Here is a 12,852-nt window from a genome sequence, read left to right on the forward strand (position 1 = left end):
GTGTTTAACCAGTTTTTTTTTTTTTTAATCCAGTGAATCCAGGTAATTTGACTTTCCACTGATAAAATATTTACTTGTCATATTAGGCAGGGTGCTAAACTTGGAAATTAAAAGTACTGAGTTAAATTTAAAATTTGCTGAAAAGTATTCATCATGATGTATTCTATTTAATGTTTTGGCAGTGCCTCTGGCTCTTCTCATTTAACATGCTGGGAGACAGACTGGCAGCAGTTGTAAGTTGAAACCTGGTTGTATGCAGAATGAGACTGATAGGGGTACAAAATAAAATGGAGAAAATTTGAAAGTGTTACTGTGTGTTTCCTTAAATTAAAATGTGACACGTTTGCTTAAAATAGAGTTTGTTAGGGCTATTATAACTTCCATGTTAGATGATCCTAAGACTGAAACTGGTTTTAAATATTGTTCTGAGGAATAACCAAATTTGTCTCTTAAAATGTTGTCATTATGTCACACAATTTGTTTTTATATAATAAGCATGTTTTACAATATGTTTGAGTCATTTTCCCCAGTAGACCTGAAATTTATTACTCAGAGGAGAAGCATGCATTTACAATATATTCTTAGCTGCTCCTTTCTATCATTCAGCTGTCAAGTCCTATGGAATCTAAAATAGACCTCAACCAATGGGAGACAGGCTCCACACTGTTTACTGGACAATTCGGATGTGGACAGTTTTATCATGCACTGCAGCGTCTGTGTTGCAGTGTTGAGGCAGCAGGATGCAGAGTGCTGTTTAAGTTTTCCAGTGGGGTCCCTCAAAGGGACAACTTTGAAAGATAGCTAGCTTCTAAAGAATAAGAAATAGATAGTTACTGTACCTGACTTGGGGCTGCTGTTAATCAAGTGCTGCATTGCAAGGAAGATAATATTCAAGCGTTATGAAGGCGGAGAAGGATCCTGAAGACGAAGAAAATATCGTTAGAGATCCAAGCTAAGTGTAGCACAGCATGTGAGGGACTGAGTCACTTGTCAGGAGTTTGTCTGAGGGTTTGCTTTGTGAGCTTACAGAGATTTGTAACTTAATGCAAAGTAGTTTGCCATTAGCAACAAGAAACTAAATCCTGTCTATGATGAACTGTTGGTTTTCTTGTGCTCCTAAGAACAGAGTAGGTATCCCAGTAGTCTAGTGTAACAAAAGATTCTTGGTTAGGCTTTCTGAACTGTGTTCTTTTAAAATGCACTACTGTTTTATTAATTTGGTTTGCTTTATTTTTTTCTTCTTGATTTAGTTGATTAGCAGATTGGGGTTAGTAATAGAAAACAAAAGTTCTTTCTTTCTCTGGGTTTAAAAAGCACATGATAAAATCTTAATAATTGTACAGTGTTACTGTTAACTGACAGTGAATCACAGCTGAAAATGGTACTTGGTGTAGAACTGAAAGTCATATGATAATGTGAGACTTTAATCACATTTAATTATCTTTAAAGAAAGCCTTATTTTTGAATTTTTGCAACTTTTTGGTGATTTAAATGGCTCTTTTTTCCACCGGCAAGTTTACTTGGAAATAAACTTGAGATTATTTTAATTGTAAGGATAGACTAATCAAATCTAGAACAAGCATTTGTGTGTTAAGTGTGATTTAATCCTTTAGACATTTGAAAATACAATGTCTTGTAAGCTTATGTTCACTACCACTCCCCAAATTGACGTCAGTAAACTGTTTTGTTTTTGTTTTAAAGCTTAAGAAAGGTGATACATAAAATGTAGCTTAGATTTGGAGCCCATAGGTAGGGTTATTCTATAAGTTGGCAGTTTAAACTTTTGAAGGTAGGAGGACGTGGGTTCATCACCAAATTTAACTAATTTAGAGACAATTCTAAAATCTAATATCTAAAATTGAACCAGGTTCCATTAAAATATTAAATTACAGGAGTAAGTTAAAATTTTAATGTATTTGTCTTTTTTCATATTCATTCTCTACATCAGGTATTTAATTTTACATTACTTGTTTAACAAGAAAATTAGTGATGGTGATTTTTTTTTTACTTTTCTTTTTTGGTTTATGGGGAATAGTAGATATAAAATTATCATATTGATCAAACATTTAGAGGATATACAGGTGATTCAGTTTTTTTCTCAGAGATTTGTTAGGGTATTTGTGGCCATAGGATTTGTTTTGTAAGTTAAGTGAAAAATACCCAGATCTTTTTTTGTTCTAGAAATAATACTGGATTTAGCACAGAATTTACTAGTAAATTGGTATAATATTTTAAAAGGCTAAAATCTCACCTGTTTAACATGTATTTTAGTTCTATGTTCTGACATTTATGCTTATTGAGAAAAGATCTAGGTTATTGGCTTCAGAATACCTTGAATGTATTTTCGCTTATCAAAGTTAGAGATAACCTTGATATGATTAAAATGTATGTTATATGAGACATCCTCTTTAAAACCCCCACCTTTAATCTTCTAAATACACATACACAGAATTTTTATTAAAATTAAAAATCTATTTTTTATAAAAACAATACATATGGAATGTAAAAAGGGAGAAAATGAAAGTGAGCTGTGATCTTAGTATTTTCAGATGTTAAGCAGTTAATACTTTAGAGTCTGTCATTTTTAGCTTTTTCTATGTAAAAGTTTTATTTTATTCTAATATATAAACATAATGAATTGCTTTCTCTATAGAGTATGTGTGTATATATTTAATTTGCCTCCATAAATGTATTTCCAACAGTACTTTTTAAATAAATGTCTGTTGGGGGGGATAGTTTCTTAAAATGTATATAGAATTCTACTGCATCTAAGAGTCTTAGGAGATATGTAACCAGAGCTAAATCTGAAAGTGTGATTTGAAATCTGAAAGGGTGTGGGAAAACCACACTGATTTTGGAACTATAACAGTCATGGTTGGGCTTGAACACTTAAGACATTTACTGTCTCTGGGGCCGTGGCTTTTCTTATGTGCTAAATGGAGATGATAATTTTAGTTTACTGGGGTTGGTTGGGACCTTAGTGCCTGGTACAGGGTAGGTGTTCAGTAGTTACTGATTTTCTTTTTTACCTCAAAGGCAAAGAGAACTGGGCAGAGAACAAAAGAAACATGCTTTCCCTCAAAAGTATAATTTTAAATGTTTCTTGTATATCTTGTGTCTTGTATATCTTGTTTAAGATACACAGATTTTATAACTCTGCTCTCCTAATGAAGTTAGCACAGAAGGGAGAAGGAAATTTGGAATGCAATTGGAAAATAAGTTATGTATTATGCAGTACTGCTTTCTCTTTTTTTCCCTTTCTTTAGAAAATCTTAACTAATGTAGTATGCCATATTTACTTTTTTTTTTTCGTTTTTGTAGCATGCAGCAGATTGGAATAAATATGATGACCGATTGATGAAAGCAGCAGAAAGGGGGGATGTAGAAAAAGTGTCCTCAATCCTTGCTAAAAAGGGGGTCAATCCAGGCAAACTAGATGTGGAAGGCAGATCTGCGTAAGTATTATTGATGATAAAAGCATGTCTGAAGGGAATTGTCTTGGGATACAAATGAAACTTGTGAATTGTAGTTATCAACTTATTAAGAAATTCTGCCAAAACCTGCACTATAAAATCTTTCAAACAAACTAATAATTGTTCTCAATTTAAAAGATTTCCAGTCTAGAGAGAGAACACCAGAATACTATCCAGTGGTCTAGAATTGTTTAGGCCCAGTGGCAAACCACAGCCTATGGTTATTTGGTGCATTTTCATTATAAGCCTTTTTGTATTCCTTATCATATTTGCTCTTTGAAGCAGCCTGATAAAAGAAGTGGGAAAAGGTTTACGGAGGTTAAATAATTTGGTCTCATTTCAGGTAAAGTCACAGAGCTGGAATGTGAACCTAAGCTTTGTGTCTTTGAAGAGTTCTGTAAATTACACTGTCTTTTCTCCCAACCCCCAATCCATTTTTATACTTGGATAATTCACTTAAATGAGAATGCTTAGAGCAGAAAGGAGGCAGAATAACTAGTGTGGCTTAGGGAGATACAGATAATAATCCCACCCTTTTGTTTTTTTGTTACTGAGGGGAACTGCTGGCTTGTATATATGCTTATGTGTCTGTCTTCTCCCCCTCGTCTCAAATCTTCATTATTTCTTTTCTTGCTGTGGGTGGGGAGCAGTTGGGTTAAAGAGTAGATCTAGTGTCTGTTATGACCCTCTATACTTATAGCTTTTAAAACCTTATCTGGGAACCCTTCCAAAGTTAGAGGTGAAAAGTCTCATTTCCTAAAAATTCTTCTCAGTCTTGTACTTGCATGAATTTATTCAGAATATTATAACTGGAAACCAGATACTAAATATAGAAATGAATATTAGGAAGTGAATAGTTAATGTGTGATGTGGGTCACTGCCTTGGAATGCTTAGATATTAAATATAGTAAAGATAACAAAGCAGGACTATAAATTAAGTAGTTTTTAAGAGCAATAAAGTTGGAAAAGTTTCAAGTTCATAATGTTTCACTTTTATCAAGTAGCAGTTTGATAGTTATAGAAACATTGGTTATTTTGAATCTTGCCCCATTACTGAATTTTAAGCTATTTATAGGGCTCACAGTATAAATTGTGAAAATTTAATATCCAAAAGTGACATTGCTTTTCATGTTTCTTTTTTCTCAAATGCTAAGATGATAAAAGATAAAGGGAATCTTTTTTGGGATGAAACTTTTCAGTGAAACCTACATCACTGAAATCAGTTCTGCCCATTCATACTTTGAATGTTTTGAGTGAATGGTGGCTTGAGTTTTTGTTTGGAGTTTTTGATATAAGGTTCAATTTTGAGTGGCATTAAATAGTCAGTTATAATGATGTAATTTGATGAACTGTGAACTTTAGTTTTTGAAATATTTGAGGAGTGTTAGTCTTGAAGTTTTCATTGTAGAGAGTAGAATTTTTTTAATTTTTTATTTATTTTAAATTTTTCTGAGATGGAGTTTTGCTCTTGTTGCCCAGGCTGGAGTGCTATGGCGTGATCTCAGCTCACTGCAACCTCTGCCTCCCGGGTTCAATTGATTCTCCTGCCTCAGCCTCCTGAGTAGCTGGGATTACAGGAATGCACTACCACCCCTGGCTAATTTTGTATTTTCAGCAGAGACAGGGTTTCTTCATGTTAGTCAGGCTGGTCTTGAACTCCCAACATCAGGTGATCTGCCCGCCTCGGCCTCCCAAAGTGGTGGGATTACAGGCGTGAGCCACTGGACCCGGCCGAGAGTAGAATTCTTTCTAGCATTCGTAGAATTAAGTATTTCCCTTTTTTTAACTCACACGCAAACTGTATTAATTAAAGCATGTTGTATTTAGTCAAGTGTGGGACATGTTACAAATATATTTTCTGTATTTACAAAAACAATTTGTTTCAAATGATTGTTTTTAATTTTGAAATTTATTTCTAAATTAAGACAAAAGAACATGTACTTCTTGAGCTTAATTTGGTTTCAAAAATGAAATACTTGAAGCCTAGCCATAGTTACTGCAAGGATCTGTTTTCTTCCGTTCGCCTCTCTCCTAAGATACAGCCCTTCGATGGCCCAATCCAAGATGGGGAAGGTTCACCAAGGATTCCACTGCTACTTAGAGAGCAGTGGACTCCAGTTTGTGTCTCCCCATTTCATTAAGGCTGTCAAAGTGCTGTTCAGTCTGCTGTTTCTCTGGAATCAGCAAATGTTCCCAGGGAAAAAGTGACCTCAAATACTAAGCTCACTTCTCTGGGCCTTCGTCCTACCTTGCATCCTGGCCTAGTAACTTTTTACTATTTTGTTAGCTCACTGACACCTTTAAGCATATGTCTCATATTTTTTGCAGCTTTTCTAGTTGTCCTCAGTAGTAACGTTTGTCCAAGTTACATATATCTCTTGTTATAGAAGAAGTCCATGTCTTGTTTTTAAAAGAAAAAAACAGAGTTGCTTTTTAAATTGCAAAACAGTATTTTTTATAAAGCAATTTTTCAAATTTCCTATACAATTCTTTGCGTATGTTTTAATGATTGATACATTTTCTTTCCAAAGCACATCTATTTATAGCACATCAGCATTACTAATGCATTGTAGATTTGTTGTGATTTCTGACCTTTTGTACATCATCATTATAATGTGGATCTCTTTTGAAGAAAGAGGTCTTCCACATTTTGTGATCTAAGAAACGAAAACAAGCAAACAACAAAACAATGATATCTCTAAGATTGTTGGGAGACTACCTTTGCGAAAGGAAATTAGCATTCTTCAAAAGGTTCTAATGGTGCATTGCATAGTATAATTCCCAGTTTCATTGTGGCAGAGGGATTATAAGGCAGAGATACTCAGCCTTACAGCGATTTAATTTAGTAGAAGGAGAACTTACCTGATTCTTAAGAACACTATATTCCTTTTACCAGAAACATCTTTCTAATTCGAATTGTACACAAACCTGCTTTACTTGGTAGTGCTTGGTCTATAGTTTGCATTTATATCCATCGTGATACTAATAGCTTCGCAAGACTGAGTCTTGTAATATCTGGAAATGAATTTGTAAGCTATCATCAGATTTTGTCTCCAAGCATGCAGTTATTCAAATATTTGAGGGTTTGTCATTTGACTGGCACTGTTATTGATTTGGGGGATGTAATAGGAAGCAAAATAGACAAAAATCCCTGCTTTCATTGAGTTGAGCGGGAAGAGATTGATAGACTATAAAGTAATGAATTTATTCTATCACAAAATATTAAATCCTATATAGAATAATAAAGGCAGGCATTGGGGGAACTAGGAGTACTAAGGTTTTGGTGAATGGGGAAATGTAAACAATTTTAATGGTGTGTGGTCAGGGAAGACCTCTGCTGAGAGTGGGCTTCAACGGTGTATCTGTATCCCGGCACCTGCTGAGCACTTTCACATTTTTTGTTTCCTGGCATCTTTAGAATGATTATTGCACTTACTTAAGGCCTCAGTTCTATTTCTACTTGCGTTCAACATCCTTTGCTAACAACTATTGTGTTTACCAGTTTGGATTTGTAGAGTAATATTCAATGTCAGTGGCAGTTCTTTTTGTTGAACTCAGCATAATTCATAGATTCACAGAATGTCAGTTCTCACTGCACACAAAATATTTCTGTGTTTGTTGATTAATAAAACATTAGATGATCAAATAAATAATGAAATATTGTTACCTAGCATTTTGAATACTTGACAGCTTAAAGTTAGTTTTTTAACTTTAACTTGCCTTATTAGGAAACTTATTCAATTATTCCTGTTCATGTGAAACTTAAGCCAATCGTACAAGCCCAGGCGTTTGAACAGAAGGAAGAATTAACTGGTAGTTGGTAATTAGTTGGTAATGTTTGGGAGGAAGGCGCTGATTCTTTTGTGATTTTAAGGGTAGTTTAGCTTGTTGTTTTGAAGGCTTTTCTTAGTCAGGTTTAGTTTGATAATTCTAAAAAGAAGAGATAAGTGTTTGGATCTGTCTTTGGCCTCAGCATTCTGCTAAACTAAATAAAATAATGAAACTATTTGAAACTAAATAAAATAATCTGATAGAACATTTTCAGTGCATTTATTAAGATCCAACCAGCAGTGCTTTTGCTATAAACTTTAGAGTTCATGATATTATAGTGTAAACTTTCTCTTATTAAGGCTTTTGCACGTTCGTATATTTCATTGGTTCTAAGCAGATATTTTTAGAAAGTATTGGCCGCTTATGTAAATAGGATAGGTTTCTTTTTTTAATTTTAATTAAATATATTGGTGTTCTAATGTAGCCTTTAAAACGTGTGTGTTTGTGTGTATGTGTGTGTGTGTTGAATAAAGGGTGACATTAATATAACATTTAAGGTGACCTTTGGTCATTTCCTTAGCATAACAAATTTTTGTTGTTGTTGTTTAGCTTCCATGTTGTGGCCTCAAAGGGGAATCTTGAGTGTTTAAATGCCATCCTTATACATGGAGTTGATATTACAACCAGCGACACTGCAGGTATGTTTGCCTCCATAGTTAATTGTAAAACATAAAGCAAAAACAAACATTGTCCACTGCTAACATTTTTATTCAGACTTAAATGTGATTTAAAGGGAGACATCCTCAATTTTCTGTTTTTAAATAGTTGAGAAAGAGTTTACTTCTGAGGTATTGTGGGATAGGTCAAGTATAAGGAATTTAGGAGAAAGGATTGCTTTACTGATGAGCAGCTGGAGACCTGAATTCTAGTGCAGGTCCAAGTAGTGTTACAGGATCCTAAAATCTCAGATTTTGAAGAACCATTAGGGACCATTTAGTTTATATTCATATACTATTGATTAATGAATTCTTTCTATTGTGAGGTCATTTGGCATTTGGTTGGATGTTTCTTGTGATGGAGAACTAACTGCCACATAACATTATCATCAAGGACACAATAATAACAAGAATAGCTGACGTGTATATAACATTTAATAGCTATTCTTCTAAGCACTTTACCCACTCATTTTATCCTCACATCAACCCAGAGAGGTTCTGAGGCCCTGAGCTGTTAAGTAACTTGGCCCAAGGCCCTTCAGTAGCTAAGTCGCAGTCAGAATCGGTATTCTTAACCATTATGCCTCATAAGGAACCCATTCTGTACCTAGCTATGTTTATAAAAAAATCATTTTTTATAGAGAATCAAAATATATTTCTTACTCAGTTTTCTGCTTACACTTATTTGTACCTTTGTTCTTTAAAATCTTACAACAGAATTTTGTACATCAAAGGTAGACCTTTAAGTATTTGAATATAACTATCTCTTTTGTTCCATGAGAGTGCTAGTTTCCTATCTATCAGGATAAACATTCTCACTTCTCTGGAACTGTTGACAGCTTAGTTCTTTGCAGTTCTACTTTGTGTTTCTATTAAATACAGGAGTTGACCCAGAACTAAAATGTTTTTGTTAGTTTTTACAGTTTTTTATCCTGTGATTCCATGTATGGGCAAATAAATACATCACTGTTACCCAGCATTGTGTTTAGAAATGGAAGGGAAGGAGAGGGAGACAGATCATAATTGAAATAGTGAGGCAAATCTTTAAGAATACATCGGATTCTAAGAAGACCAAATTCAATTTATCTGCTACCTTTGAGTGAACAAAGAAATGTGTTTATTGCTTATATATGCTCTCCAATGATGTAGAAGAACATTTATTTTTAGAAATTTTGGACTAACCATACCTCTTCAGAGCTCTTAAGACTATTTATTATGCTGATTCCAATTCAAACAAGTATCTTTCTTGTTTTTGCCTGTATTCTTTCTGCTCTAGACATTTTGCCTAGTGGCTAATCTAGTGACTTCTGCCTACCTTCTTTCATTGCAGATCAAGCTCAAATGCTTTCCCAAGCTCAGCAGACATTATTTCATATATTGCACCCCAACATACCATGTTTAACTCTTCCTGTCTTTTGTTTTTGCTGCTATTTATATTTTCATTTGATCTGTTTTATTATGTTTGTCTCTAGAGTTGTCGTTTATTGAATACAAGGGTCTTTTCTCAATTGCTGTAATGTCCGTTATAATCCAGACATTATAGCAATTAAATTTGAACACACATCTTTATGTGTATTATCTTAAGTGCTGTTTAATATATAAGTGTATTTAAAATGACCGGATTTCAAATTAGTGCAGTTTTGAGATATTTGTTACTTAGGTCTTACCAGGTATGCACCTGTGTTGTAATTTATGTTGGTATGCTTTAGATCTGATGTTTCCTTGATTTTTTGCTGCCATACCTCAACTGGCTAGATTTGGTGTTTCCTTAGTCCTGACCTGACATTTTTATGTGATCAAGTTTCTGTACCGTTTTGTAGAACACCAGGTACTGTTGCCACTGTGTCTAACCTTACCATCTCCACTCCATGCTATCTCTTACTTCACATGTAAATGACAGTTATTTTAGTCACTTTTCACAATGTGAAATGTTTCTAGGACACTTGTTCATGAACAGGAGCAAATTGAAATTTGAAATGATCACATCTGATCGACTTGTAATTAGAGGATGTTTGGGTGTGGTTGAATGTATTGTATCTGTACTTATTGAAAAACCTGAAACACCTGGACTCACTATATTTTGTTCTGCAGCCTGGTTAGTCAGCTACACAGAAGTGACCAAAAAGTTGAAAGCCAGTTTATTTATCCCTCCAAGATGAATAAAACATAAATTACTTTTCTAGCAAAAAGGTCTACTTGTGAAATCAAATTGTGGCGTTTTTGTTTTTTTCTGACAGGGTTTCGCTCTGTCACTTAGGCTAGAGTGTGGTGGCATGATCATGTCTACTGCAACCTTGACCTCCTGTGTTTAAGTGATCCTCTGCCCTCAACCTCCTAAGTATCTAGGACTACAGGAATACATCACCACACTTGACTAATTTTTATGTGTTTTGTAGAGATGGGGTTTCACTGTGTTGCCCAGGCTGGTCTCAAACTCCCAGGCTCAAGCAATCCACCTGCCTAGGCCTCTCAAAAGTGCTGGGATTACAGATGTGAGCCACCGTGTCCGGCCCCCAAATTATATTTTAAGAAGTTTGTGGCCAGGTGTGATGTCTCATGCTTGTAATCCTAGCACTTTGGGAGGCCAAAGCAGCAGGATTGCTTGAGGCCAGGAGTTCAAGACCAGTCTGGGCAATACAGTGAGACCCTATCTCTACACAAAATAAAATAAATTAGCTGCACATGGTGGCATGAGCCTGTAGTCCCAGTTACTCTGGAGGCTGAGCTGTGAGGATTGCTTGAGCCCAGGCATTTGAGGCTGCACTGAGCTATGAGGCTGCACACTAGCCTGCATGACAGAGTGAAACCTTGTCTCTAAAAGGATAAATTGAAAAGAAAAGAAGTTTGTGAGATTAGAGGGAAATTAAGAGCATTAAATGTTAGAAGTTGGAATAGTCTGGTTAAATCCTTATATCTTTCACCATCCAAGAGGTGTTTGGATAAAGAAATATAATTAGCAAAAATAGTGTTTGGAGGTAGAACTTTCCTACAAGTTTCTTTTCTGGTATTCAGAATTAACCTTTCAGATTACCTAGTAACTCTCCTCCCTACCCCCTTTGGCATTTCCTTTAAAATGCACATTTTATACAAATTATATTTGAATGAGCTGTCTGATTTTCAGAGATACAATTACCTAATAAACTTTGAATTTTAGCCAAAGCATGAAAATCAGTTAAGGAATACCCTTTCTATGCCTTACGCTTCTAAACTTTCTCAATTTTCAGTGTCCACACTGCCTATTTGGAAATGTAATGTGAAATCTTGGTATTTCTTTATCTGTCTTCTTTACTCATTATCTTTCTCTCCTTTCCCTTTTCTCTGTGCCAATATTTAATTACCTGCTGTGTTTTAGGTACTGTTCTACATGCTGGGGATATAGTAGTGAATACAACAAAGTTCCTGCTTGTTATAGATTTGTATAATTAGTTTTTCTTTCTACATTCATTGTTTTGGTACGTATATCTCTTACTAAAATATCAAACTAGATAAAACATCTTTGGAAACTGAAAGTATACTTACAGATTAAGTATGTTGTCAACTAGTTTTGGAAAAAATGAATCATATTTCTATAAAACTCCTCAATTCACATATGAAGAAAATAATCCTTCACATGTATCTTAAATTATTTATAGGGAGAAATGCTCTTCACCTGGCTGCTAAGTATGGACATGCATTGTGCCTACAAAAACTTCTACAGGTAGTGGAAGTGGTTAATACTTCAGCTTTATTATTTTGACTACAAATCATAGATGTATTTTTAATGTGTTTCTGGAATTTTAGATCCAAGAGAATAGTAAACTAACTTTGACTATGGGCTTACATATTTTTTTCCATCATTTGTGAAGGAATGTGAACAATAAAGAGCAAAAACTCTGAGGGAAGTGAATTGCATAACTCAGTGTATTAAAAATAAATAACAAAGGCTTGACCTTCCTGTTGACATAGCTGAAGGCTGGAATTTTCTGTTGTCTAGACTATCATGTAAGATAAAGTAATACAACATAGGATCTGTATATTTCTATACAAACATAGATAACTTATACTACATAATATTATTACATTTTTAATCAGGTAACCACAAAATTCTAACTAGTTGGCTAAAGTTCCCATCAAAGATTTCAATCATATATTTTTAAAAACATATTCACTACGTTTCATAGCAGAACTCACTTGCTTTTCTGATTCAGTATCTCAAGTTTTAATTCTTAGTGGAAAAAAACCCAAACAATACATATTTTCCTGTATTTCATGCCATTCGTTATAATGTACCATATGTTTCCTGTTTGGTGAAATATTGTTAATTTAGTTATATGATGTTACTGTATTTGTTCCATGTCAAAATATTTAATGGATGGTCTGATAGTCTTTAGCTTCTTTGATAAGTGGAATATTTTAAGATTAAATAGCAGCTGTTCATCTGAGTCTGGATATCTAATTTTAAAATAAAACTCTCCTACTTTACTAAATTTTCTTTATTTTAACAGTACAATTGTCCCACTGAGCATGCAGACCTGCAGGGAAGAACTGCACTTCACGATGCAGGTGAGCAGAGGTTTCCCTTGGATACAAATATTTGTTAAAATGTTCTAGTCATTTGAATTAATTTCAGAGTTTTAACACATAAATATTTGTATAATTCCTGGAGAAACAGAGAGTGTTAAAAATCCGTATGCACAAATTAGAAATTTATTAGATTATACAGCTTAAAAAGATGCATTCAGTCAATATTTACAGGTCAGTCAGTTTGCTAGATACTAAGGGTACAAAGGTAGATAAACTGTAATCCTGCTTACAAGGAGCTCCAAGCTGTGTGTGTGTGTGTGTTTGTGAGAGAGAGAGAGAGAGAAAGAGAGAAACAGAAAATGTGTGTGTGTGTGTGTGTGTGTGTGTGT

General features: G+C 34.4%; 1 protein-coding gene across 1 annotated transcript in view; it reads left to right on the forward strand.

The window, feature by feature from the left end:
* Window positions 1–697: 697 nt before the first annotated feature.
* The window catches only part of UACA (uveal autoantigen with coiled-coil domains and ankyrin repeats), a 43,206-nt gene continuing 31,051 nt past the window's right edge, over window positions 698–12,852 (forward strand). Inside the window, 5 exon segments of the mRNA XM_011940553.1 lie at window positions 698–1,127; window positions 3,322–3,455; window positions 7,854–7,942; window positions 11,593–11,657; window positions 12,445–12,512. Coding sequence (XP_011795943.1) covers window positions 1,089–1,127; window positions 3,322–3,455; window positions 7,854–7,942; window positions 11,593–11,657; window positions 12,445–12,512 — 395 coding nt within the window. The 5' untranslated portion in view covers window positions 698–1,088.

The sequence above is a fragment of the Colobus angolensis genome, unplaced genomic scaffold (assembly GCF_000951035.1).
Source record: "Colobus angolensis palliatus isolate OR3802 unplaced genomic scaffold, Cang.pa_1.0 Scaffold19, whole genome shotgun sequence".
Taxonomy (NCBI): Eukaryota; Metazoa; Chordata; class Mammalia; order Primates; family Cercopithecidae; genus Colobus; species Colobus angolensis.